We start from the raw sequence: 25,203 nt of genomic DNA on the forward strand, positions 1-25,203 counted from the left end.
TCCTAAGACTCAAAGTTGAGCATATTTGATTTTCATTGTGGTGGACCGTTTTTCAAAAATGGCTCACTTCATTCCATGCAAAAGGATGATGGACGTCACGCATATCGCCAACATATTTTTCAAAGAAATTATGCGATTTCACAGGGTACCAAAAACAATAACTTTGGACCGTGATTCGAAGTTTGTGGGCCACTTTTGGCGCACTTTATGGAAGTGATTGGGGAGGACTAAGCTTCAATTCTCTAGCACTTATCAACCCCAAACAGACGGCAAAACTGAGGTAGTCAACATGAGCCTTGGTAACCCCAACGAGTATCATAGGTGACAACATATCCCAGTGAGATTTGGCTTTATCTCAAGCCAAGTTTACCTACAACAACTCGATGAATCGTACTACTGGAAAATCTCCATTTGAAATCGTAAATGAGAGAAGTCCACATCATGCACTTAACTTAGTACCATTACTAGTACAAGATCAAGTAAGCGAAGATGTTGATGCTTTTGCCAGGCACGTCCAAGACTTGGAAGTTCAAATAAAGAAGAAGATTGAAGGGAACAATACCAGGTATCAAGAAGCTGTGAATGAACATTGGCATGAGAAGATATATAACGAAGGTGACTTAGTTATGGTCCATCTCCTCAAAGAAAGGTTTCCAAGGGGAACTTATAATAAGCTCAAGTCTAAGCAGATTGGTCCATGCCGAGTCAAGAGGAAGTTGGGTGACAATGACTATGAAATCAAGTTGCTAGATGGCTTAGATATCTCGTCGACTTTCAATGTGGTGGACTTATTTGAGTACCATGGTGAGGCATCTGACATGCAAAATGAAGCCATTATCAATATGGATAAACATTTAAATAACTCCCAAAGAAAAAGAAGGAAGCAGTTGAACAAGTGTTGCAAATGAAAACTGCTAACACTCGACGGGGCCAATACAGGCAATACTTATTGAAATGGAAGAACAAGCCCTATTCTGAATGCACAGGGATCATGGGCGATGAATTGAAAAGATTGGATCCGGACCTATATTGCTTGTATGAAGCATCTAACTCGTCGGAGTCGAGTTCTTTCCAACCTGGGGGGAATTGATGTAGGCTCACGGCCCATGTAGGCCCATTATAGGACTCGTGTCAATAATGCAGGCCCATAACCTACCATAGGCCCAAGATGTGTTGATTTTTGGGCTGGTTATTTACAGATTGGAGATTATATTATATTTTACTATTTTGGGGGAGATATAGGGGGCTGATTTAAAGATGTGATGAGCTAGATTGAAGATATGGGCTAGATTTAGAGATTTGATTGCTTTCCATGTTTGCTTTTCTTTAGACTTTTGCCATATGAAGAAAGATTAGATTAGGGTGCAATAAATTGTGACTGATTCTCTTAGTTGTAGAGATTTCAATCAAGGATTTCTTAAGCATCTATAAAAGGGGGTTAGTGGTGTAGGAGTTGGTAGATTCGAATATTTTTCTACATGTGTTGTTTCTTTAAGCTTTGTAAGAGAAAATGTTGATATCAATAAAAGTTCTCCCTCTCTACTCTATTATTGTTGTGAGTATGCTTTTTTTTCCTTTGCAGTTTGGGTCTCGAGATCTCATTGACTCCATAACCGAGTTGCACCAGAATGTATAGGGAAATGATCGTGCAAAAGTTTTCAACACAACTGTGATGCAACAACCTTTTGTGGGTCCCACAATGATGCGTTTATGACATCCATTCCAACCATCATCCATACCCTACCATGTTTGGCCATGTGCCAAAAATCATGCTAATCCATGACCCAAGTGGTTCCCATCATAGGGAACACTTGAGATGGCACGAATGCCCCTTCCCGACTTTTCCTACTTGTGTGGCCCTCCAGAGTCATGGATTGCCTTGATTGTTGGGCCAATGGCCAAACGAGAAATGGCGTACATGATGGTTGGAATGGATGTAATGAAAACATCATGATAGGGCCCACACAACTAGTTTACACTATAATTATAGTGAAAACATGTCTTTTGCACTAGATCACATGTGTGTGTGCACGCTTGTCTGCATAGGACTACCCGTACCTGTTCTGTTGTTAGCAGCTTGACCGATACGAGAGCTTAGAGCTTCCAATAGGGAAAGCACCTGCACCCCGACCATATTCACAAACATAGTTGCTGACTCTTTGTGGTCCTCAGTAAGTCCAACATATAACATATCATCCAATCTGTTCTGCAAGATTCACAATGCCTGCAGCTATAGATCTTAAAGTAAAATGAAGAATGCTGCAGGGGATAAGAATTTTATATTTCAACGTTCCATTTAGTTTACCTTTGCAACATCAAGTACATATTGACCAAGTGATGGATGCTTCCTCACGCAATGGCGCACTTCATGTGATTCCGCTAAACGAGAGTTGTTTGTCAGTCCTGCCACCTAATAATGCTCATCAATCATTAGGGAGAAACAATATAACAATTTGATCAAGCTTAAGAATATCAAAGCATGAATTTCAAGAACATTTTTTTATATAGTTTAAAGGTCTGGTTGTTAACACACCAGTTGGATCTGAGTCTGTTACTACAACCAATCCAATATATGTCTGGCATGCACTCATGCTAATTTTGGACCTTCAAGATTGTGGGCCCCATCATGAATGGATCAATCCTGACAATCACACACAATCATAGCCATCTTATTTTGAACGGTAAATTAGGATCATTTTCCTTTTATCTGTGATTTGATAGTTAGCACTCAGCCCTTTGACAGTTAGGATCATCCAATCATCCATAATGGGATGCATGAGTTGGGCAATCTGGTTCAGCCATGTGAGCTCTAGCAGACTGGATTTCAACTTGCGTAAAGAATTTAAATAAAGTATCAACGAGGTTACGTTGATTGTATCCTTTAAAAAAACACCAGGCACATTTCCATCAAATCCAAGATGCTAACATTTCCATCAATTGTGGGAACATATATTACTATATACATTAAAGATACAGGGCACATGGAGTACCATCTAGTAAATAGTATGAACCCTAAAACCTTGGTTGGGGCACCAACACAAGACATATCAATCATCCAATTAGTAGCTTGTCTATAAAATATCATGATAAAAAAGGAAACTCTACACGTGTGGTGATCAGCATAGCTGAACATACCTGAAAAGTGGCTCCGTTGTGAACAATATCATGAGCTAGAGGCTCATTGATGAACTTGTGTAAAGGCATAACCATGTGTTCCATGTTGTATGGATCACCAGTTTCTTTGATCTCCAAAATATTCGCAATTTCCCTAGCATCCCGCTGCCATTATATTGAACAGAGAGTTTTGTAACTAGGCTTGAAAATATAAAGACAACTCCATGATTAAAGAAGAGTAAAGAAGCTAATATGCAGAGATCAGTTTTTTCATAAATCTATTGTGCAATAAAATAGCAACATAGTAATAAGAAGGTGAATGACATACAAATAGTGACAATACAATTTGCACCCAAATGCATGGCCGCAATGAGTAACGGGCTATATAAAGTGACGCAGGACAACTAACCGCTTTCTCTAAAAGCTCGAACTGATAGAGCATGGCGAATCAAACCCTTTATCTCATAGCCCAAGCTCCACATCCCATGGGTTAGGTCCTCAGCCAAACCGCCCTCATGAGCCCCACATCACATGGGTTCCGCCTCACACGGACCACTCACCCTGAGTGTGAAAATGCCCTTGCATTAATCAGGCCCGGTGAGGAGTCTCAAACACGAGACCTCCTGCTCTGATATCACTTTGACGTGGGACAACTAACCACATGCTCTAAAAGCTCGAACTGATAGAGCGTGGCAAATCAATATACACGGGCCGCCCACATCGAGTGTGCCCCTGCATCCCATAAAGGGCCTAAAATTCATATAATGGCTTACTATCCCATTAATAATATAACATGTCATATGCAAAATAGCAAACAAGAATGCCCTAATTTAAGAAATAGGTCCTTTAATACCGAATTACACAATGATGCTTTGATTTTTTAAAAAAAACACAATGAAACTGCCATTGTAAAAAGAAAAAAGTCCCTAGGTCAATTAGAAATATGTTCTGCCAGTCCAACTTGGCCCTATAAATGGATGTGTTAAAGATCTAAATGTTCCAAGTTTGGAACTTGCTTTGGTCTCACTTGAATTGGACTCTTAAAATAAGCCAGAAAATAGAAAGATTTCTTTTCCCCATTTTCATACTTTAGAAATACAAGCTGAAATACCAACCCCATATCATTGGCTGATAGAAATGTGTTCAAACGTGTCATAAGAAGTTCACAATCTAGGCCACTCACCTGAAATTCAGAAATCATTCCCTATCAGTGATGCAGGACAATTAACCACTTGTTGTAAAAGCTCGAACTGATAGAGCATGGCGAATTAATCCATTTATTTCATAGCCCAGGCCCTACATCGCATGGGTTAGGAACTCGACCGAACCCCTCTCGTGGGCCCCACTTCACATGGGTTCCGCTTCACACAGGTGGGGCCCGCCTCACACGGGCCGCCCACCCCGAGTGTGCCCCTGCATCCCACAGGCCACCCCACTCGTGCCCGGTGTGAAAATGCCCTGGCATTAATCAGTACCTTGCATCCTATTTTGTCTTTGGCTTTATGGTAGAAAGGTTAAGGCTGTGTTTGGATGATCATTTGAATTGAATTACAATTCAATGCAATGAAGTGAAATTAACCTAGGTGGGGCCGCTTACCCTCCATTTACAATGAGGGAATAGTACCCAAATATAAAAATACAGAATGTTCCAACTCCAACTTAAAACTCATGGCATTGCAATTAGTGTTCATCATTATTATGAAGTTCCACCATTTCTCCTTTTCTTCCTTTTTACTTGGTAATAGAAGATCCATACGATCTATATGAACTAAACTGCACAAGAGCAGTCTGTACCACGGTTTGAGAGCTCAACTAGAGACTGTATCAGGTCAAGTTGACAAAAAGGCTCAATTGAAAGCTCATGAGAACCTGAAAGAAAAAAAAATCTCAAATAGCTAATAATTACTTTTAGATAAAGAAATGTATAATAACAAAAATCTGCTCAATAGCAATGTGCCAGCCAATCCCCAACGTGGATAAAGGAGGTTGATGTCAGGTAGGCAATCCGTTGTTGAATTTTTTGCAATCAAAATTACGAGAATAGTCAACCCCAAATAGCTGGGACAAGGCTATAATAATGATGATGATAAATAATGGATTATCACGTGCATAAACTAACAAAATATAACAACTTAGGAAAAAATCGACTCAACTCAGTCAAGTTTTTTACTCAAAAAATAAAATAAAATCAATGGAAATGAGTTTCTCAGCATGTTCGCTCAAAAACTAATTTAGGCGAGTTCTGAATTGAGTTGATTCAGTTGAGTTCCAAGACAACTCAATGAGTTTTAGACTATGGTCCATGCTGAGAGTATGACAGTGGGAGCATATCCTTATAGATCAGCTTTTTGTTTTCAAGGATTTGTGGTATTTAGTGCAAGTTTTTTAAGATGATCTGAGTTATGTAAAACTGACTTTAGGAAAAAGAAAGCAAATTGTGGTAGGGGAAGTGAATGGTTGATCATGCATCATCTTTCTCGTTCTTTGGGTACTTTGTTGGGTGTTGTTCACACATGATTGGGAATCAACAGACATGGTGATGGACGGTTAGTCCATCAAGTGCTTTTATTGAATCAAGGATATTTATTACTCCGAGATCGTTGAAAACCTAGTCTTTTATATTAAAACCATCGAGTTATGGGACAAACCGCCTTAAATGGTCTCAATTGGCCAAGATGGCTACTTGAACCAATGGGATATATTAATGGAACGGTTAAACAACCAGCCCTTGATGATCCACAGTATGGAAATTACAAGTTACAAAACTTTACTATGATGTCATCATTACTCATGCTATGCAACCACATAAACAGGACTTTCATGCTGTCCAAGACTGTGAAAGAGGCCTGGAACTCTGTTTCCGTCTATTATTTTCTCCAAAGAAAAACACTAACAAACTTTATAAGCTCAACAAAGAGACTTCTCCATTTCATTAAGGGGAGATATCTCTCACTCATACTATGCCAGTTTGCCCACTTTGTTGTTTGGTAACTCTACTCAATGTTCCAAATATCGGTGATATTATCGGTATTGTAAAGTCAGAGATACCAAAACTGCTAGAAATGTTTAAAAAAAAAAAAAAAATCAAATATTGCCGATATTTTTTATAATAACAGCAATACTATCAATATCAGCGATGCTTTGAGAAGAATCCCTTAATAAAGTTCCCCGGTATCGGCGATACAATCGTTAGTATCCCCGATATCAACTACAATATTTCCGATACTAGGGAAACATCCGTAAAAGGGCGAAAATTGATAGAAAATATAGAAAAATTCCAAAAATCCCCATTTTTTGGATTTTGAGTGTGTGTGGGTGTGCGTGTGATCACTCAGGTTTTATTGAATCAAAGTTTGGATTTGGGAAGAAATCTCGACACAAAATGAAGATGGAACGGAACTCAAAGGTGACAAAAAATCCATAGAAAATGTGTTCTTGACTCTTAATTAATGTCAAAATTTTACATTAATGATTGTTGGCCAATATATTGTTTGGCATCAATTTTATATATTAATTTTATACCAATTTTTTCAACAACACATTGTTAAGCCCTTCTAAAATGGAAACTTATTATATATAGTTGCTTTTTGCAGTATTTTGATTCCTATATGTGTAAGCATGTGTCCTTTTAACATCTCCTAAAGTTTCATTGAAATCCACCTTTTTCTCAACTTTTGCCCAATGTTTTCCTCATAGAACGATATTTTTCGGAGTATCAGCGAGATACCAATACATATTTCCATATCCCCGGTCATTGATACAAGCAACAATACCGATACTCTGAACACTAACTTTACTACTAGCAGATATAATTGGACTGCTGATCAGGTGCAGGCAACGATGGAGCATATGCTTCTCTACGATTCATTTGTTGGTTTGAATCACAATATTAGCCTACTCTAACAAAAATTCTTGACAGAGAATCCTTACCATCTTTGGGGACTGTTTTCTCTTCTTCAAAATGAAAAAGTCAAGGGAAGGTTATGCATCCATCTGAGGTCAGGATTACTGAGACATCTGCTTTGTTCTCAAATTCACGAGGTAGTCTAGGTGGAAAGAAGAGGTCCAGGTCATGGTGAGAATGGTAGACTTCTTGATCATGGAGATAGAGGTCATGGTAGCATGTTCTCTGATGCAAATGACAAACTTAAGTGCACACATTGTGGAAGAACTCAACATAATAGGGAGACTTGCTAGGACTTTTGAAGGCCAACTTTCCTAAACAAAACTTGCATATCCGGCCACTTTACAACTGGTGAAAATTCCATCCCGAAGAGTTCACCAGGTTTGGCACCATCCAATGACACAATCACTGTTCCCAGGAACAAGGTAACTGAGCTACAGGTGCAAATCACTCATTTTGAGGGCTCCTCTTCTTCTCATTCCACAATGGACCTATCGCTGCCCACTACTTCTCCATGTCATCAATGAACCCTTTGTGGATATTGATTCGAAGACGTCTCACCATATGACTAGTATGTCTTCAAGCATCTTGTTTTATTGTTCAATCTTAATTGAAGATTGTCTAGGAACATCTCATGGTTCCTCTGCTCAAATGTTACAAAAAGGAACCATCATAACCTCACCTTATGTTTCCTTGTCCTCCATCGCTAGCTTCAAAATTAGCATTAAATTTGTCATTGATCAGGGTCATAACCATTTTTCCCTCTCATTGTGTTTTTAGGATCTGAAGATGAGGTAGAAGATTGGTGGTGCTTGTACAACTAGTGGTTATAGTAGTTCAATAACATGAGAGGAGGTCCATATGGAACACCTCAAGGCATTCGTGATTCCTTTTGCTCATATCATGTTTGTCATCTGCATAAGGGTAAGCACGCAACCTATGGACTTGAGCAAGGTCCTCGTGCATGGTTTGAGCAGTTCAGCAGTGCTTTTAATTGAGCTTGGGTTCAATTTGCAAGCTCATCCATGTTTTTCCACTTGAACTCCACTGGTCTTGTCATTCTTCTTCTGTATGTTTGAAGATATTATCGTCATTGGTCTACAGAATCATCTCTTCTTTCCCTTGTTTAACTTCTCACGAGTCATTTTGCCAAGAAAGACTAAAGTCTTCTCACTATTTTCTCTCACAAATGTACCATTGTTTCCTAGGGTTTAGCTGCTCTAGATCTTCTATCTTGTACTAGCATGACTAATTGCAATCCTATCGCTACTCTTGATATTTTTAAGCCTTCCCTTTGATGGAGGCCCTCTCTCTGATTCATCTGAGTATCAAAGTATAGTTGGTACTTGGTACCTTACAATGTCACAGCCACAATATGAACTTAGTCTGCATCAGCCTACTATGTTCCATTCCCATCTTGTAAAGCATATTTTTCAGTTTGTGAAAGGCACTTTTTCATTGCCTTTACGTTCACTCAAGCTCCTCTCTGCATACTCTGATGACTAGTTTGGATCACCTGACAACTGAAGCTCTGCCTCTAGATATTGTGTATTTTCTCAACTGTATTTCTCTTGGTGCGCCAAGAAACAACCTATTGTTTCTTATTCTAGTGCTGAAGCTAAATATTGTGCTATACCATCTAGCTTTGCTGAGTTCACTTGGTGATAGTTTCTACTTTGGGGTTTTTATATATCATTGCCTAGGCCTTCTATTATTTTGCTGTGATAATCTCCGTGCCACATATATGGTGGTAAATCTGGTCTTTCATGCACAAATAAAACACATTGGGCTTTGCTATCATTTTGTTCATGAGAAAGTTGCTTCAGGGTAGATTCGCACCATGTCTGTTCCTTCTAGCAGTTGACCGATATTTGTAGTAAGTCATTTCCTTGAGGTCCTCATCACTATATATGTAGCAAAATGGGTGTTCAACCTTTGCCCGCACACAGTTTGAGGGGAAGTGTTAGAAAATAGTGGTGTAATTTCTACGAGGGCATTACTGTAATCTATGTAAATCTTTTAAATAGGCCTGAGAAGATTTCTAGAATCTCCTTAAATTGTGGAATAGGCTTGAGAAGATTTCTAGAATCTATGTTAATCTTTTAAGATATCTCTAGAGAGGCTTGAGAAGATTTCTAGAATCTTCTTAAATTGACTTGGGAAACCTGCAAACTACCTTTTATATTCATTCAATAGGGAAACAATTTCCATCTTCAAGTTTCTTTTCAGTTACATAAGATAGTTTTCTGGCATAGTCCATCCATGGTGGGGCGCATCACATCAATAGTCTGTAAGAAAAAGTGGGCTCCAAATGCAGGAACTCACGATCCAAGGATACATTGCATATCCTCTAGCAAGCATCATATACTTCACACAAGGATACTGTGCAAAGCTTTCGACTGACATGTGGGGCCCCCGATCATCGATTTGATCTATATTCCTTTATAAAAATACGTACAAGTCATGGTCCAAAAATCACACCAATGAGATGATCCTAAGCATCCAATCAATAGCATGGAAAATGGACAGTCAAGATTGAGTGGATAAACAAAAGTCTAATCATTATCTTGAACCATCCATCCTATAGATCCCACTTAGCATTGCTCATTATTTCCAAAGTAGCATTTTGGTTTGATGATTCTAACCATACGATCTATGGCTAGTCAAAAACAGACCGTTGTAATAAATTGGCCTTATCCATAGGGACAGTGATAGCGGGCAACCGACCAGCGCACCAAAAGCTCCAAAGCTAATGGGGAATGACCGGTTTATCCCTATATGCAGGCCCTCCCAGGAAAACCCAGGTGAGACCTCCTTGTGGGCAACCCCTGCTTCGCACGGGTCCCCGAATCGCACGGTCCTACAGTGGGGCCCACATCGTGGCCACTCTGCATCTCACAGACTCCACCTTGTGGGCCACCCCACCCTAGCATAGAGATACGATGCATCTTTGGAATCATACCATGATGCTCCTGCATCATCCACCCACGCTGGTGAGGAGACTCGAACACTGAGCTCCCACTATGATACCATTTTGATAGCGGACAACCGAGTAGCGCACTAAAAGCTCCAGATCTAATGGGAAAGGATCAATTTATCCCTATAGGCAAGGCCTCCCAACCAAACCCAGGCGATACCTCCCCATGGGCAACCCCCGCTTCACACGGGTCCCCGAATTGCACGGTCCCACAGTGGGCCCCACCTCATGGCCATTCTGCATCTCACAGACCCCAACCTCATGGGCCACCCCACCCCAACGTGGAGATGCGGTGCATCATTGGAATCACACCAAGATGCTCTTGCATTAGATAGGATCATCCGATCGGCTTAATTCTTGCACCATGGCTTGCTCCTGATGGTACTATTGAATGAACAGTCCCGATTGATTATCGGCGGTCCCACTTATTAGTCAAAAGCTTTGAGGACGTTAGCAAAACCCTTCTGAGTAAATATTTTTACGAACATGTAAATATTTTTTAGAAACATGTAAGTGAATCTGACTTTTAAAGGCCACCATGTTTGATACTGTATGCGTTTGACACCACAGTGGCTAGTATCCAAGTTAAGTAGGTCAACGATGTTGGGGATTTGTACTGCGGAATCACATAGATCTAGATCTAGGATAGCAATCCAATGACACCAAGCACACACAAAAGAACAGAGATTTAACGTGGAAAACCCTTAAGGGAAAAAACCACGGCACAAAGCGACAGATCTCCACTATGAAAATAGAAATTACAAAGAGAGAGGACTTACCCGATTCGAACAACCTTGAATCTCACCCTTCCTACACCCTTTAGAAACTCTAAAATCCTTTTAGGAACCCTTGGAAATCCTTTAGAAAGCCTTAGAATCTTTTAGAATAATACCTCACAATCCCGTTTACACCCATATATAGTTTTAGGAAGAATCCCAAACAAAATCGGAAGGAATCATAAACGAAATCGGAAACAAATCCCGCACTTTCGCAGTTACGCGAAAAATCTGTACAGAATCTAAATTAAATTTAAGACATCAAATACAACAATCTCCACCATGTCTTCAATCTTCAAACATGTAGCTCCTTGTCCTCTTCTCTTATCTTTGCATCGCATCATAACTTCAATCAACGCTTCTCGTGCACACTCCATCTTCCTTTTTCGCCATCGTCAAGCCCAGAGAAGTTGCACAGAACTTGAACTTCTCTGTAGGAACGTTTTAGGTGAGCATGTCTGCCGGATCAGAATCTACGTGCCCAACCACCTTTGCTCATGTCTTCTCATAAGGAAAGACATAGTCTTCTTACCATCTCACCGCTACTCAATATTGCTTGCCGGGGTATTTGCTCACAACATTGACAGCCTGTGAAATAACCGGTCTAATACAAACCATGGCATGCATTGACAGCTGCATTCGAATAAGGCTCATGAGATATATCCTACTTTTCCTCATCTGTTTTGGGACATGTCCTGAGGAAAACTTGAGGAGAGACGTGTAGAGAACGCTCTTCGGCTTTGTCTGGTCCATCACATCCTTGATCAATACCTACCCCAGGTATTCTGCCTGAGATAAGCAAAGTCTACTCATTTTTCAGTCTCAATGCCGAGAACCATCTTTACAGCTCCCGATCCTTCATCCTGAATATCTCACTTGACCGAGTCTTCAGTACACTGATTTCAGACATGACATAATTGGCGATTTACATATCATCAACATACAATACCTGACCCACCATGAAGGAATCAAACCACTGCCTAGGCGACATGTTGTACCACGACCTTCTACAAACTTTTTTCTCAGCCCCTTTTAACTTCGAATCGCTCCGATTGCTTCATGTAGATCTGCTCTTCACTTTCCCTTGCAGAAGTGCAGACTCCACATCTATCCTTCCAGCTCAAGATCACATTAGCCAACCAGCGTCAATCACGGATCTAATAGATACCTCTTATATCGTCGGCACGAATATCTCTGAGAAGCTGATCCCTTCTCTTTGAGCATAACCCTTCGCTACCAACATCGCCCTGTATCTATGCTGTATCCTCTTAAAGATCCACCTGCATCCAACCGCTTTCCGGCCTACTGGAAGCCCTACCAGCTCCCATATGTTGGTCTGGTACAACGAATCCATCACATCGCCTATAGTCACCTTTCACTTCTCAGTATCAGGCTCACCTAGAGCCATCTGAATAGAAGATGAATCCCCTGCGATATTGGAGTCGTCCATTTACCTCGCCGATATCCTTCGATCATGCCGAGTGATTTTTCTCACAGGTAGCTGCTCCACCTACTCTGTATCCCTATCCGTGCGTCTCAGCCTTCCTGCCCTGCCCGCTCATGTGGCCATGCCCAACATGCCACACACGTGCAGAGGTGGAATCCGCTACATCCACTGCAGCTCCACCTTTTGAAGTGCTCCCGATCAACCTGTACATGTTACCGAGTCGTTGCGCTTTCATAATTACCCGTGCCCCCTTAGATACCTTAAGAGCACCATCAATACCTGTGTACTTGCATCCTTTTGCCTCAAGCACACCAAGAGAAATCAGATTCTGCTTCAAGTCAAGAACGTGCCTGACATCAGTCAAGGTACGCTCCACCCCATCAAACATCTTGATGCACACCGAACCAACAGCCACAACATTACAGGCAATATCATTGCCCATAAATACTTGTCCACCATCGCACTCCCTATAGCTGGCGAACCAACTCCGATGAGGAGTCATGTGAAAAGATAACCCCGTGTCTAGCATCCACTCATCCTTACGATTATCGTATGGTCGTCTGAGCGAAGACACAGACAAAACATCACCATCACATCTACTCAATCCATCTGATGTAGCAGCATTGGCCTCCCTATACGAAGCCTCAGAATCTTCTCTTCAATTTAGGATTTTCACAATCCTTCTTTACATGTCCTTCCTTCCCACAGTTCCAGCACTTTACCTTTCCTTTGCTCCCCCTTGGATTTGGATCTAGAACCTAAAGAACCCATACCTTGTTTAGAATTCCTACTCCTTGTAAACAGTGCATCAGAAGTTGCCCCCACATCGCCGTTTAACTTTCTCATAGCCTTCCGTTGAAAGGCTGAGATAACGGTGTCGACACTCAGGGTTTTATTCATGCTACACATATTGTCCTTGAATGACTCATACGACGCCGGAAGAGAATTCAACAACATACATGCTTATTCTTCATCTTTCATCACTTCCTCTATATCTAATAATTTGCAAACTAATTTATTAAAGTTGCTGATGTGAGCCTCCAAATCTCCACCCTCTGTCATCTTGAAGTTATACCACTGCCGCTTCAAGTGTAGGCGATTTTCAGAGGATTTTTTCGCATAAACATCCTCTAACTTCGCCCATAACTTAGTCGCAGTTTTCTCCCTCATGACGTTGTAGAGAACCTCATCCGTAAGACATAAACGGATCGATAATAAAGCCTTCTTATCAAGAGTATTCCAATCATCATCAGTCATATTAAACTTTCACTTCTCAAGAGCACCATCTTCGCCTTGCTTGATTAAGGAACTCATTATCTTGATCTTCCATAACTCAAAATTATTTTTCCCTAAGTACTTCTCAATCTCATACCTAGTGCTTCCCATTATTACTAATCCTGCAGATTCAGATCTGTGCCCCAATAATTGCTCTAATACCACTTGTTGGGGATTTGTACTGCGGAATCACACAGATCTAGATCTAGGATAGCAATCCAATGACACCAAGCACACACAAGAGCACAGATTTAACGTGGAAAACCCTTGCGGGAAAAAACCACGACACAAAGCGACAGATCTCCACTAGGAAAATAGAAATTATAAAGAGAGAGGACTTACCCGATTCGAACAACCTCAAATCTCACCCTTTAGAAACCCTGAGATCCTTTTAGGAACCTTTGGAACTCCTTTAGAAAGCCTTAGAATCTTTTAGAATAATACCTCACAATCCCGCTTAAACCCATATATATAGTTTAGGAAGAATCCCAAACAAAATGGGAAGGAATCATAAATGAAATCGGAAACAAATCCCGCACTTTCGCAGTTGCGCGAAAAATCTGTGCAAAATCTAATTAGATTTAAGACATCAAATACAACAAACGATAGTTTTAGAGTTTAGACGATTGATAATATGGACCCAACCATGAATGGAGCATGCCCAAAAATGCCTCTATTGGAACAATCCTAGGCCTTTGATTGGTGGCTTAAAACCAACGATTAAGAAAGGAATAATCAATGGAAAAGGACCAAAGATTGGGTGGTTAGGATATTTCCCAACCACAGAGACATTGGGTGGCTAGGATCTTACAACCTGGGACAGTTTTGGCATGGTTCATCGATGGTGGGCCCATCAATCAACAGTCTGATCACAGAAAAGCATGCCCCAATTGCAGGAACTCAGAGCCCAAGGATACCATACATGCCCTCAAGCAAGCACCATGCAATTCTTGAAAGTGAAAGGTCACAGAATCATTACAGTTAGTAGGAGAAAATAACTGCACTCGCTATGATGCAGATATTACCAGATAATAATAATAAAAAGGTAAACATAACCTGAGCAAATAAATCAACATAGTTGTGGAAAGTAACTTTTCCCAAAAAAAGGGGCAAACATACCCGAACAAATAGGTCTGCCCTCATCCAAGGAACCAAGTACTTCCATGGCCAAATATCCAACGTGTTAGTTCCATGAGATTTTGAGGGTGGTTGTGCTTCCATTCGTGTTGCTGCCGTTAAATTTGGAATGAATAAAAATCTAGCTGCAACTTCCACAGAGAACTCATATGTGCTAAATACACGATCCACTGGGTTTCTCAGTATCGTGACCACCGAAGTTCTCTCCTTTGGAAGTTTGGACATCATACTATAGTCATCATGAGTAGCCATCAACCTGCAGTTTGGTTTGCTGCACGTGAACCCGAATTTGTCCCTTCAGCCCTTGTAGGAGCAACTCGTCTTTGTATCCAAAATATGGTAACTGAGGGTCATAACTCGATTGCAAGTATTAAGTACTGAATGAGCCACAAGTGATTTATAGTAGATAATAGCATGGAAAAGATGGGCTAGACTGGTATTAGTTTGCCACAGTATGTTAAATTGTGGCGACTCTTCCACCATGCATTTGGCAAGCATGTATGTCAATCCAAACCATTGAAATTGCAGAGTGGGCCCTCACCTGAACAGAGCATTGTTTTTTTTTTAATTCTTGCTGATAAAACTATCCTGACCATGAAATTGGCGGCTGTCAAATGAGCAGGAATAGTTCCAATTCAAAATGCAAAAATGAGTTGGTTAAGGTCATCTAATCAATCTATGAGACACTCAATCCCTGATGCACCCCACAGTTTGATGGTCTAGATTGGCATCCACATATACCACGTGCGTGGTGGTCTGGTGGACGAATCATCAACATCGAACAGAGTGAGGCACATGCATTCTAGAGTCTACCCCAAAAAGGGAGGGAGCGGATTACGTGTTACCCGGGTAACACATTAGTGGGTGTTACCCTGACCGTACGGGGCCCACCTTGATGAATGAGTTGTATATCCACACTGTCCATCTGCTTTTCCATCTCATTTTAGGACTTGATTCCAAAACATATGCAGATCCAAATCACAGGTGGACCACACCAATGGAAACTGTGCTCATTGACCATTAAAAACTTATTTGGGCCATAAAAGTTTTGAATCAAGCAGATCTTTGCATTTTCCCTTCATCCACGTCTGTCTGACCTTCTCAATAGGTTGGATGGCAAATAAACATCACGGTGGTCCCTAGGTAGTTTTTAATGGTGGGCATTCAATCACCACTGTTTCATGTGGTGTGGTCCCCCTGAGAGCTGGATCTGCTTGAGTTTTGGTACCACGTCTAAAATGATCTGGAAAAACGGATGGACGGCGTGGATATAGAACACATTCATCATGGCAGGCCCAACAGTCAGGGTAACACCCACTAATGTGTTACCTGGGTAACACCTAACCCAGTCCCAAAAAGGGCCCTTTGGGAAGAAAAGGCCCGAGTCAAAAGCATCCAACATTCACTTGACAGGATGTACCCAGACTACAAAGCCATTATAAAGATATGAACTTTTTTCATTGACAAAGAATTACAAACCATTATGTGGCAAAGATATCAACTGTCCATATCTGCAAAGTTTTTGGTTTGCAGCTGTATAAGCACTGAAATGTTAAAATGATAGCATGTTGAGCATTACCTAGGATCAAAGCGTAGTTTATCATAGGAAGAGGGACATTCCTGATCTTTGGTGTATAATTTTTTAAGAAAGCTGTTGGAACCAAAACATATCAACAGCTGAATAGGGGTGAGAGAAAGCTGGAATCTGAACATGAAAGAATGTCATCTTGAATATCAGATGTGGAAGCACTTGCCAGTGGTAATAGGTGCGTCCCCCAGTTCTGGGAACATGGAGAAAGAATAGCAAGTCTCGCAGGGTTAGTTTGTCTCCTTTGACTCTATAGTTGAATGAGGAAGTTGCCCAGTTCTTGACAGTACTTTCACACTGCACAAAATCATCCTTGGCAGAAACTACAATCATTGATGCAGATGCTGGCAACATGAAGAAGTTCCGAAGTTAATAAATACATTGGTCATAAAATTAATAATGTTTGGTTCCATCATCTTAGTAGTACAACACAAACTTAAAGAAGCCTAAGAATTTGAAATGATGTCTTTGCCAAACTAGTTATCACGGTTCAAAAAAAAATTAAAAAAAAATCATGTCACAATTATTTAGATGGATTCCCAAGGATTTTCTAAGATTTTGACAGAATTCAGAACTTACATGAGAAGTTGGAGAAAAGGATAACTGGATTAAGTGGGGTAGCAGTTCTATGAAATGGATACTCTTTCCCACTTTCAGGGCAGAATTGGCTCTATCCATTCAAAACCAGCATTTTGCTAAAATTCAATGGGAGTGGAAGTAATAGATCCCTTTGGTGGTAAATAAGAGCTGCAAGGTCTGCATAAGTTTCAGATACTGTCCTGTGAACTAAAAACTATCAGGAACTATGATTGAAAGAAAAAGCTTCCTTTTCTTTTTTTTTTCTTTTTTTTGAAGCCCTGATTGGCTTTCCAAAATATTGTTCCTTATTAGTGAGGAAATAAGATTTATTATACTCAAAAACAGAAGGAGAATAAGGATTTTTTTCCCCAAGGGTCTGTTTGGATTCATAAAAAGCATAGGAAAGGAAATGGGGTTTCTTAAAAAACCATATTTCTAAGAAACTGTGGGAAAAGAAACATTGTTTCGTTGTTTGTTTTTCAACAATATTTTCCCAGAAATTTAGGATCTATTTTCAAAGAAACTGTGAGGTGTTTGAAGCTGTACAGTGGTACGTGGCACAAGACATGCATTGGCACATTTGACACGTGGGCACATTGGCACCATTGGCACATGTGGCATACTTGGAGCGATTGAAGATGGACGATGGCACATTTGGTGCATTGGTGCATTGGTGCATTTGGAGTGCTTAGAACATGTGGGGTGCAAAAGAAGATGAATGGTTGTACAAGTGGGCACATTCACACACGCGGGGTGCAAGAGAAGATGAATAGTAGCACATGTGGGATGCTTTACGCATGTAGGCACAAGAGAAGATGGGCGGTGACACATGTGCCATAGTGGCATGTGTGGGGCATAACCAAAGATGGACATTGGCTCGTTTGGCACATTGGCACATGTGGCATATGTGAGGTGACTGAAGATTGGTGGTAGCACATTTGGGACCCCTTTATAACCCCTTTGTCTTACATCATGGGAAAATGCTTTTCTTGGGGGTGGAGGTGGGAAAATAAATTTGTTTTATTTTCCAACAAAGAAAGTGGCAAATAGTGTTTCCCACAAATTCCCACAAAAAAGGCTTGAAAAACAACGGAAATTGAGTTTCGTGGGAAACAATGTTCCTTTCCTTTCTTTCCCATGAATCCAAACAAGGCCTAAGTACAATAAATATTTCATTAATACCCATAATGTGTCTCCAAGGTACCAATGTCAGGGAGAATTTACCAACAGATGAAATTGATAAAATTCTCCACCAAATACTAATTGCAAAAAGGAAATGACAATAGATGTCCTCTGCTAACTGCACAGAAGAAAGAACAAAAACAGTAAAAGATCCCATACAATTCATCAAAGGAGAAGGCTCTTTATCCATGGAAAAAATAACGAGGAGAAAAGTAGCCAACAAATTTACAAATAAGTACAAATGTTGAGAACTGCTTCTATACATGCCCATGGAAACATGGATGCTCATGAGAATCCCTGAAATTTAGAGGGGCCTATAGAAATTCCTGGAAACAAAATCCAGAGAAAAAGATTCTGTTTGTCATGTACAAGTACTGTGGAATGCAGTTCCGAGGGATTGAGAAACTACGTTTGGGTACTGGGAAGGAATTGAAAGAATTGTTGTGCAAGTATTATTTATTTAAAAAATAATAATAATAGAGTGACTGTTAGGAAGGAATCCATTTCCTTGGAATTTGCCAGCCAGCCTCTGGCCAGGAATAAAAAAACAACACCAAAGCTGGAATCAGTTTCCAAAACATAGAAAAACAGAATGAGAAGGAAAAGAATAATGCGAATCAGTTTCCAAAACATAGAAACCCTTTGCCATTTCCATTTTTTTTTTTAGCAAGATGAGTTTCTATGGGATTGTATTTCTTTTTTCATTCCCATTGTTTGTTTTGCCATTTTGAAATGGGTACATCTACATAAACTAAGGAAAAGTACAATCAAGACAACTTTAAACAGCACATCAAAGGGGTCACAGCATTTTCTGACTGAGGAAATCAATTTAACAGGTTTGTTGAGGAAAAGGTTTTAGTCACTTTTTTATGAATACTTTGAAAAAGGAAATTGATTTCTTCCTTTTTTTGAATTATTAAACAGAGTAAATTGTCACATCAAAAGAATTCATTTTCATTTCCATGATTGACCACAGTTCTCTCTGAACAAACTCAAAAGATAAGGAAAACAAATTTAATACAAACATACCCATCGCAAGCAGAATCACCAACATGTTGAATCTATAGATGGAAGCCATCCTTCTCTCCATCGAACTACTTCCGGAAAAGAACAATAACACAAGAACTACTCAATCAAACAAAACTTGTAAAACCAACTGTCAAAAAGGAAATATGGACAAGAAAGAATTACGTAAAAAAGTTCAAGCCGATAACAGGAAATTGCTAACATTCCAACATTAGAATAGATGCAATAAAACTATTGATTAAAAAATCTATTAAAACAAAATGATGAAAAAGAAAAACAAAATCCAAACAAGAAGATAAGGTGCAGCTAACTCTAACTAGACTCCTTCAAATTTCCCACCAAAGAGGCAAAACAAAAAAATACACTCAGACACCAGAATATGTGAATCATAAAACAACGGAATGGAGCAAACCCCAATGAAATAACCACAATAATAAATAAATAATAAAAATAAACAATTTGCAAAACATCAAAAACCAAAAACCCACCCAAAGCTATTCAAATTTCCACCACAAAATACAAGAAAAAGAAAAAGAAAATTAGGATTCAAACATCAGAAAAGGAGAAGGAAAAAAAAAAAGTGCAAACATCTAGGGGCATGACTAGTCACTGATGCGTTTGGAGGACAGCATGTGGATAAGATCCACCGTCCATTAGGTGTGTCACCCTGTGTCTGGACTCTGGCCCAAAAATCAGGCTGACTCAGAAGTCAGGTGGGCTACACCATAAAGAACAGTTGAGATGGGAAGTCCCACCATTAAAATCTTCAAATTTTGTGTGGAGTCCACCTTGGTGTGTATAAGTCATCCAATCAACTCATCTGACACACCACAGGAGGACTAATGGATTCCCAGAAAACCAGTACATTCTACAACTCAAGTATGCCAGACCACATGAATTTAGAGCTCTTAGGCATATATTACACGGCTCCCTATGGTGTGACCCACATAAGTCTTGTATTGGACTGATTTATAAAATCCATGCTGAAAATGTGGCGGAAAACCTGATAGACGGATTGGATCTGATCCGCATTCTCCCCCACGTGATGGTCGGTTGGTTGTAGACACACACTAGGTGTGACTACACATAGTCAGGCTACCACAATCCAAAAGAGAACTACTAGGTATCTCCCAACCCAATGAAATTAATCATAATCAACAAACCCAATTTCCATAACATTGAAAAACAGAAATCAAAGAGAGTTTCTGAAAAAAAATAAAAAACTAAAGAAGGTAAAGAAAAGAACATTCAAACATCAGAACAGAAGAAGCAAAAAAAGAACTACTTAATCAAACCAAACCCAATGAATTCAGTACAAATAAAAAAGAAAAACAAAAGGGAATTGACATCTACACCACCCAGATTGGTTTTGCGCACACCCTTAATTTCGCAAACTTGAAATAATATATATATATATATATATATATATATATAGTGTGGCATTTCAATTCCCAAAAATGGAAAATGAGTGTATGCAAATCAACCAAGGCGGGTGTAAACTGTAAAAAACGGCTCCCAGAAAAAGAAAAAAAAAACCCAGTACCAAAACACAGTAAAAAATCCCCCCACCCGCCAAAAAAACCACCAAAAGCCAATCCGAACTCCTTGAAACGCCAATCCAATACACAGAAAAATACGAAAAAAATAAATAAAATAAAATAAAATTAAGGAAAAAGAAAACCCACCTCCAAAACAAACTAAGAACAAAACCCACCAAAATCCAACCAGAAAACACCTCAAAAACAAACGTCTTCCAAATCAAACAAAGCCCCCAACAAAAGAATAAAAAACCAACATAATTCAGACCAAACACCTTCTAATTTCCATCCCGAGACCCAACAACGGCAGGAATTCAAAACAGAAGCAGACATTTGAATGAGACAAAATGGACGAAATTCAATGGCGGGATTCCCTACCTGTCTGGGATTCTGATGCCTCGTGCTCACAAACTCCCGAGGGATGTTTGGATTGTAGCAGACAAGCCCACCATCGGATGCGGGACCACCGAAGCTTCTATAAAACACCGGCTCGGATCCTTGAGATTTTCCGAAAGGCGGATACAAGAACGAAAACCAAAAGATTTTCATTTAAGTTCTTCATTGTCGGATTCGCTATAAATGAAATTAAATCAAATTCATTAGAGATTTCGTTTTTTCTCGACTGGTTTTCCGTTGATTTTTGAAGAGCGTGGCATCCGCTAACGTGCGCCGGCGGGGTTTCCGCTTGCGTCATCCCTGCAAATGGGAAGTCAAAGGAAGTAAATAGTTGTAGAAAAAGTTATATACTCTGGCAGAGTGTGAATGATGATACACGGGCACTTAGAAATTGAATATATGACGTTTATTTTCATAAAATAAATTGTAAGAAATATGTTTCCCAGTTTGTATGTATCATGAACATAAAATGGGAATTATCTGATTAACTGATTATAAGATTGGTGGACATTTAGTCGACGGTTAAAAGAAAAGCATCCAATGGTTATATTTTTAAAAAAACATGTGTCGGTGAATCGGTGGTTGGGATTACTCATACATTTTTATTTTGAGTCTGTGAATTAGAGACAGTAGGTTCCACAGTGTAGACGGTTTATTTAGAGTTTATGTGTGATGAATATACAAGTTACGAGTGCCTGCGTATCAAGCTTCATACGCTGCAGAGTATTCTGTAACGCACCAAGTTAGCTTTGTCTCTGTCGCGACTCAGGATCGAGCGTGTGTCCCCAGTTGCGTACTGTGTAAACCATGTGGGGGCCACCGTGACCTATGCGTATTATCCACACCATCCATCCGTTTTAACAGATAATTTTAGACATGGTCCCAAAATTAAAACATATCCAAAGATCAAGTGGACCACAACACAGAAAACAGTGTGTATCTGCATTGAAAAATTCTTCACGGAAGTTTTGGATAAAGCTGATATTGGTTTTTTTACTTTCATCCGTATCAATGTGAACTTATTAACAGAGATTGGACGACAAATGAACATCACGGTGGGCCCTACGAAGATTTCAACGGCGGATGTCATTATTCCGACTATTTCCTGTGGTGCGGTCACTTTAGCTTGGGATGTGCATGGATAAGACACATACATTACAGTGGGCCCCGCAGAGTTTACTTAGCCGCTTTAGTGGCCATCTACCGGCTGACATACTGAGATGTACGACGATTTGGACCGTCCATATGCTCTTTGTCACCATAAATAAAATATTAGCTTATAATCACGTTTTTTAAGATGATACTCACATCTAATTTCTAAAGTGGAATATGAGCCATTGAAAATTATTTTCACTCATTCTAATGTCCTGCCATCGGAAGCTACGTTATGGCACGAATCGAGGGAAGCGGATTTCCTGCAAAAGCCTTTCTTAGAAAGTTACTGCATTCGGATGCTATGTGGGGTCCACCGTAATATTTGTGATAAATCAATACTGTCCATCCGCTTCTCCTTATTGTTTTAGGACATGGGACCAAATATCAGGTGGATCCAAAAGTCAAAGTCTCCATACGAGAGGGAAAACCGGAGAAAGAGTTTCCTACCGTTGAAATCTTCCTCGGATCTAACATGGTGTTTATATGCCATCCAAACCGTGTATAATGTCATTCCCACTGGGATGAAGTGAAAACAAGAAAAACTTAGCCTGATATGAAACTTTGTGATCATGTAAATATTTAAAATGGTTGTCACTGAACCCCCACTGTTTCCTCTCGTGCGGACCATTTGAGTTTTGGATCCATCTGATTTTTAGTTGCATGTTCTAAAATGAGCTCTCAAAACGGATGGCAGTGTTAATTTCTCATAAGCATCACAGTGGGGCCCACTTAGCATCCCAGCGGTGGAACTGCGATCTATGGCATCCAACCAGTTGATAAGATCACATGCGCGTATATGAAAAACCATATAAATATCATCTTGATCCAAGGCATTTTGGCCTCTAAGAAGTTTTTAATGGTCAATCACCATGGTTTCTTGTACTTGGTCTATCTAAAATTTGGATCAACTTTATTTTTTCAGTCATGCCTTAAAATGAGTTTTCAATATAGATGAACAATGTGTATGTAGTCACATATATCACAATGGGCCCCACTGTTAGGGTTCCCACCCAAATACAACAAAAACATGGCCTTTTTCACATCATTTTAGGACATTATCCCAAAAATAAAAAAGATCCAATCATCTTGGGGACCATACTCTAGGAAACAGTGGAATTAAACATCATATTATTAAAAAGCTTATTAGAGCACACCTTAATGCTTTATCAATGTTTATTTGCCATTCGACCTGTATATAAGGTCACATGAGCTTGTATTAAAGTAAAAAAACAAATATTAGCTTGAACCAAAACTTTTGTTGTCCATTAATAGTCCATCACCAATATTCCCTACCATATAATCCACTTGATAATTATATTTGTTTTATTTTTGGATAATACCCTAAAATGTTATAGAAAGATAGATGAATGGAATAAATATAAAATACTCATATCAAAGTAAGCCTCACGATAAGGTCTGTAACGTCTTGGCCCGTGGGTGAGGCCAAGGTTTCACCTAGAGTTGGGCACGCGACAACTCGACTCGCTTGATTTGACTTGTCCGACTTGTTCAGATCGACTCGACCCAAATCCAATGGGTGCGTCGGTCCGAACTCAAACCGAGTCGAGTTCAAGTTACCCAGTAACTCAACTTGACTCAACCCGAAACTCGATCCGATCAGACTTGACCGGATCTGAAACTCGACTCAACTTAGATTCGGATGTATGTGTGTGTGTGTGTGTGTGTGTAACCCTAGTTTCTAAGTATCTGTAATCCTACCACCACACCCGACCCCAATCTGAGCCCAAACTCTCTTTCTCCCTCCCTCATCCTCATCTTCTTCTAAGTCTGACAGCCACCCACTACCATCACTACCCTCCTCCTCCTCCTCTCTCTCTCTCTCTCTCTCTCTCATCTTCTCTCTATGTCTGTCTCTCCTCTCCACTCCCTCCCTCCCTAACTATCTCATCTCTCGATCGGACTCACTGCCAACTTGAATCGACTTGGTATTTTTGATCGGTTCGAACTCGGTACAGATCATTTAAGGGAATATCATACTCGGATCGGGTCAAGCATGCTGGATTTGGTATCGAGTTTGGGTCAAGCATATTTCAAAACTAGATTGAGTCAGGTCAACCTTAACTCGGTCTGACTCAACTCAATGCCCAATTCTAGTCTCACCTAATCCGCTGCCACTGCATAGTAGAGAAAAATTACCAAAATGCCTTCATTTTATTTTTTCTTTAAAATTTAAAGAAGTTGAGAATTGTGGGCCCTCATGTACGTGCATAACATCCAACTCATCTATCATATGCACCCTACCATTTTTATTACAAAACCCAAAATCCAACTGTGAATTATGAATAAATTTTTGCGGCGTGTAAGGTAAATTTACGGTTTAGCTAACTTTATAATTGCCTTGAACAAAACTTTGAGTCATGTGATGCTGATGGAAAGGTGCAGCCATTGAATGAGTGGAATGTCATACACATGCCACATGGCACCACACCACTTCTGGATCTACCGTTTTTATTTTTACGAGAAAAACAGAAACATCATTTACGGGATTCCAACCGTACAAAAGCACTACCTGGGTGGATTAGGTGCAGCCCAACATCACCTGGTGCGCGGCCCTCACCATGGGGCCCGCTTTGATGTATGTATTCTACATCCACTCATCTGTTTTGCTGTATCATTTTATGCCATGAGTCCAAAAAAGCACCTTCAAATCTCTAGTGGACCACATGGTAGGAAACTTACGATTGAACGCTCCACCATTAAAAACTCCCTAAAGCCCACCCTAATGTTCCTGCAATTTTTATTTGCAATCTAACCCGTTGATAAGGTCTAATGAACCTGGATGAAGGGATACAAAACAAAAATCAGCTTGATCCAGTACTTTTACAGCCCACAATAAGTTTTTAATGGTATTTCCTGGTTTACCTGAGATTTGGATGTGTTTCACTTTTAGGCGAGAAATTTATGACCCTGGACCCCACCTTTTATCCAGTGGTTTTTACGAAACAATACAAACTTAACATACGCACTTAGACCTCCTCGTACGGCCACCGAATTTGAGGACGAAAATACCCCTGCCTTCCTCTGGCTGGCGTGCAGAGACGAGCACTGACGGACGGTCTGGCGATGGGGAACTCAGGTGGGGCCCACT

The 25,203-nt window shown here is 40.1% G+C and overlaps 1 protein-coding gene across 5 annotated transcripts in view; it reads right to left on the reverse strand.

Moving 5' to 3' along the window:
- LOC131240349 (protein-tyrosine sulfotransferase-like) overlaps positions 1-21,251 on the reverse strand; it is a 39,839-nt gene extending 18,588 nt beyond the window's left edge. For 2 of the 5 annotated variants that reach the window (XM_058238508.1, XM_058238506.1), the window contains exons 1-8: positions 20,922-21,251; positions 19,009-19,073; positions 16,385-16,562; positions 16,210-16,281; positions 14,613-14,901; positions 3,136-3,279; positions 2,306-2,410; positions 2,059-2,206 (exon numbers count right to left, since the gene is read on the reverse strand). In XM_058238508.1, the coding sequence (XP_058094491.1) occupies positions 2,059-2,206; positions 2,306-2,410; positions 3,136-3,279; positions 14,613-14,901; positions 16,210-16,281; positions 16,385-16,562; positions 19,009-19,069 (997 nt within the window). In that variant the 5' untranslated portion in view covers positions 19,070-19,073; positions 20,922-21,251. Of the gene's footprint in view, positions 1-2,058; positions 2,207-2,305; positions 2,411-3,135; positions 3,280-14,612; positions 14,902-16,209; positions 16,282-16,384; positions 16,563-19,008; positions 19,077-20,921 lie in introns of all 5 variants that reach the window. The other 3 variants (XM_058238507.1, XM_058238510.1, XM_058238509.1) reach the window with 3 other exon arrangements.
- Between the last annotated feature and the right edge of the window lie 3,952 nt (positions 21,252-25,203).

Source organism: Magnolia sinica, chromosome 3, assembly GCF_029962835.1.
Source record: "Magnolia sinica isolate HGM2019 chromosome 3, MsV1, whole genome shotgun sequence".
Lineage (NCBI taxonomy): Eukaryota > Viridiplantae > Streptophyta > Magnoliopsida > Magnoliales > Magnoliaceae > Magnolia > Magnolia sinica.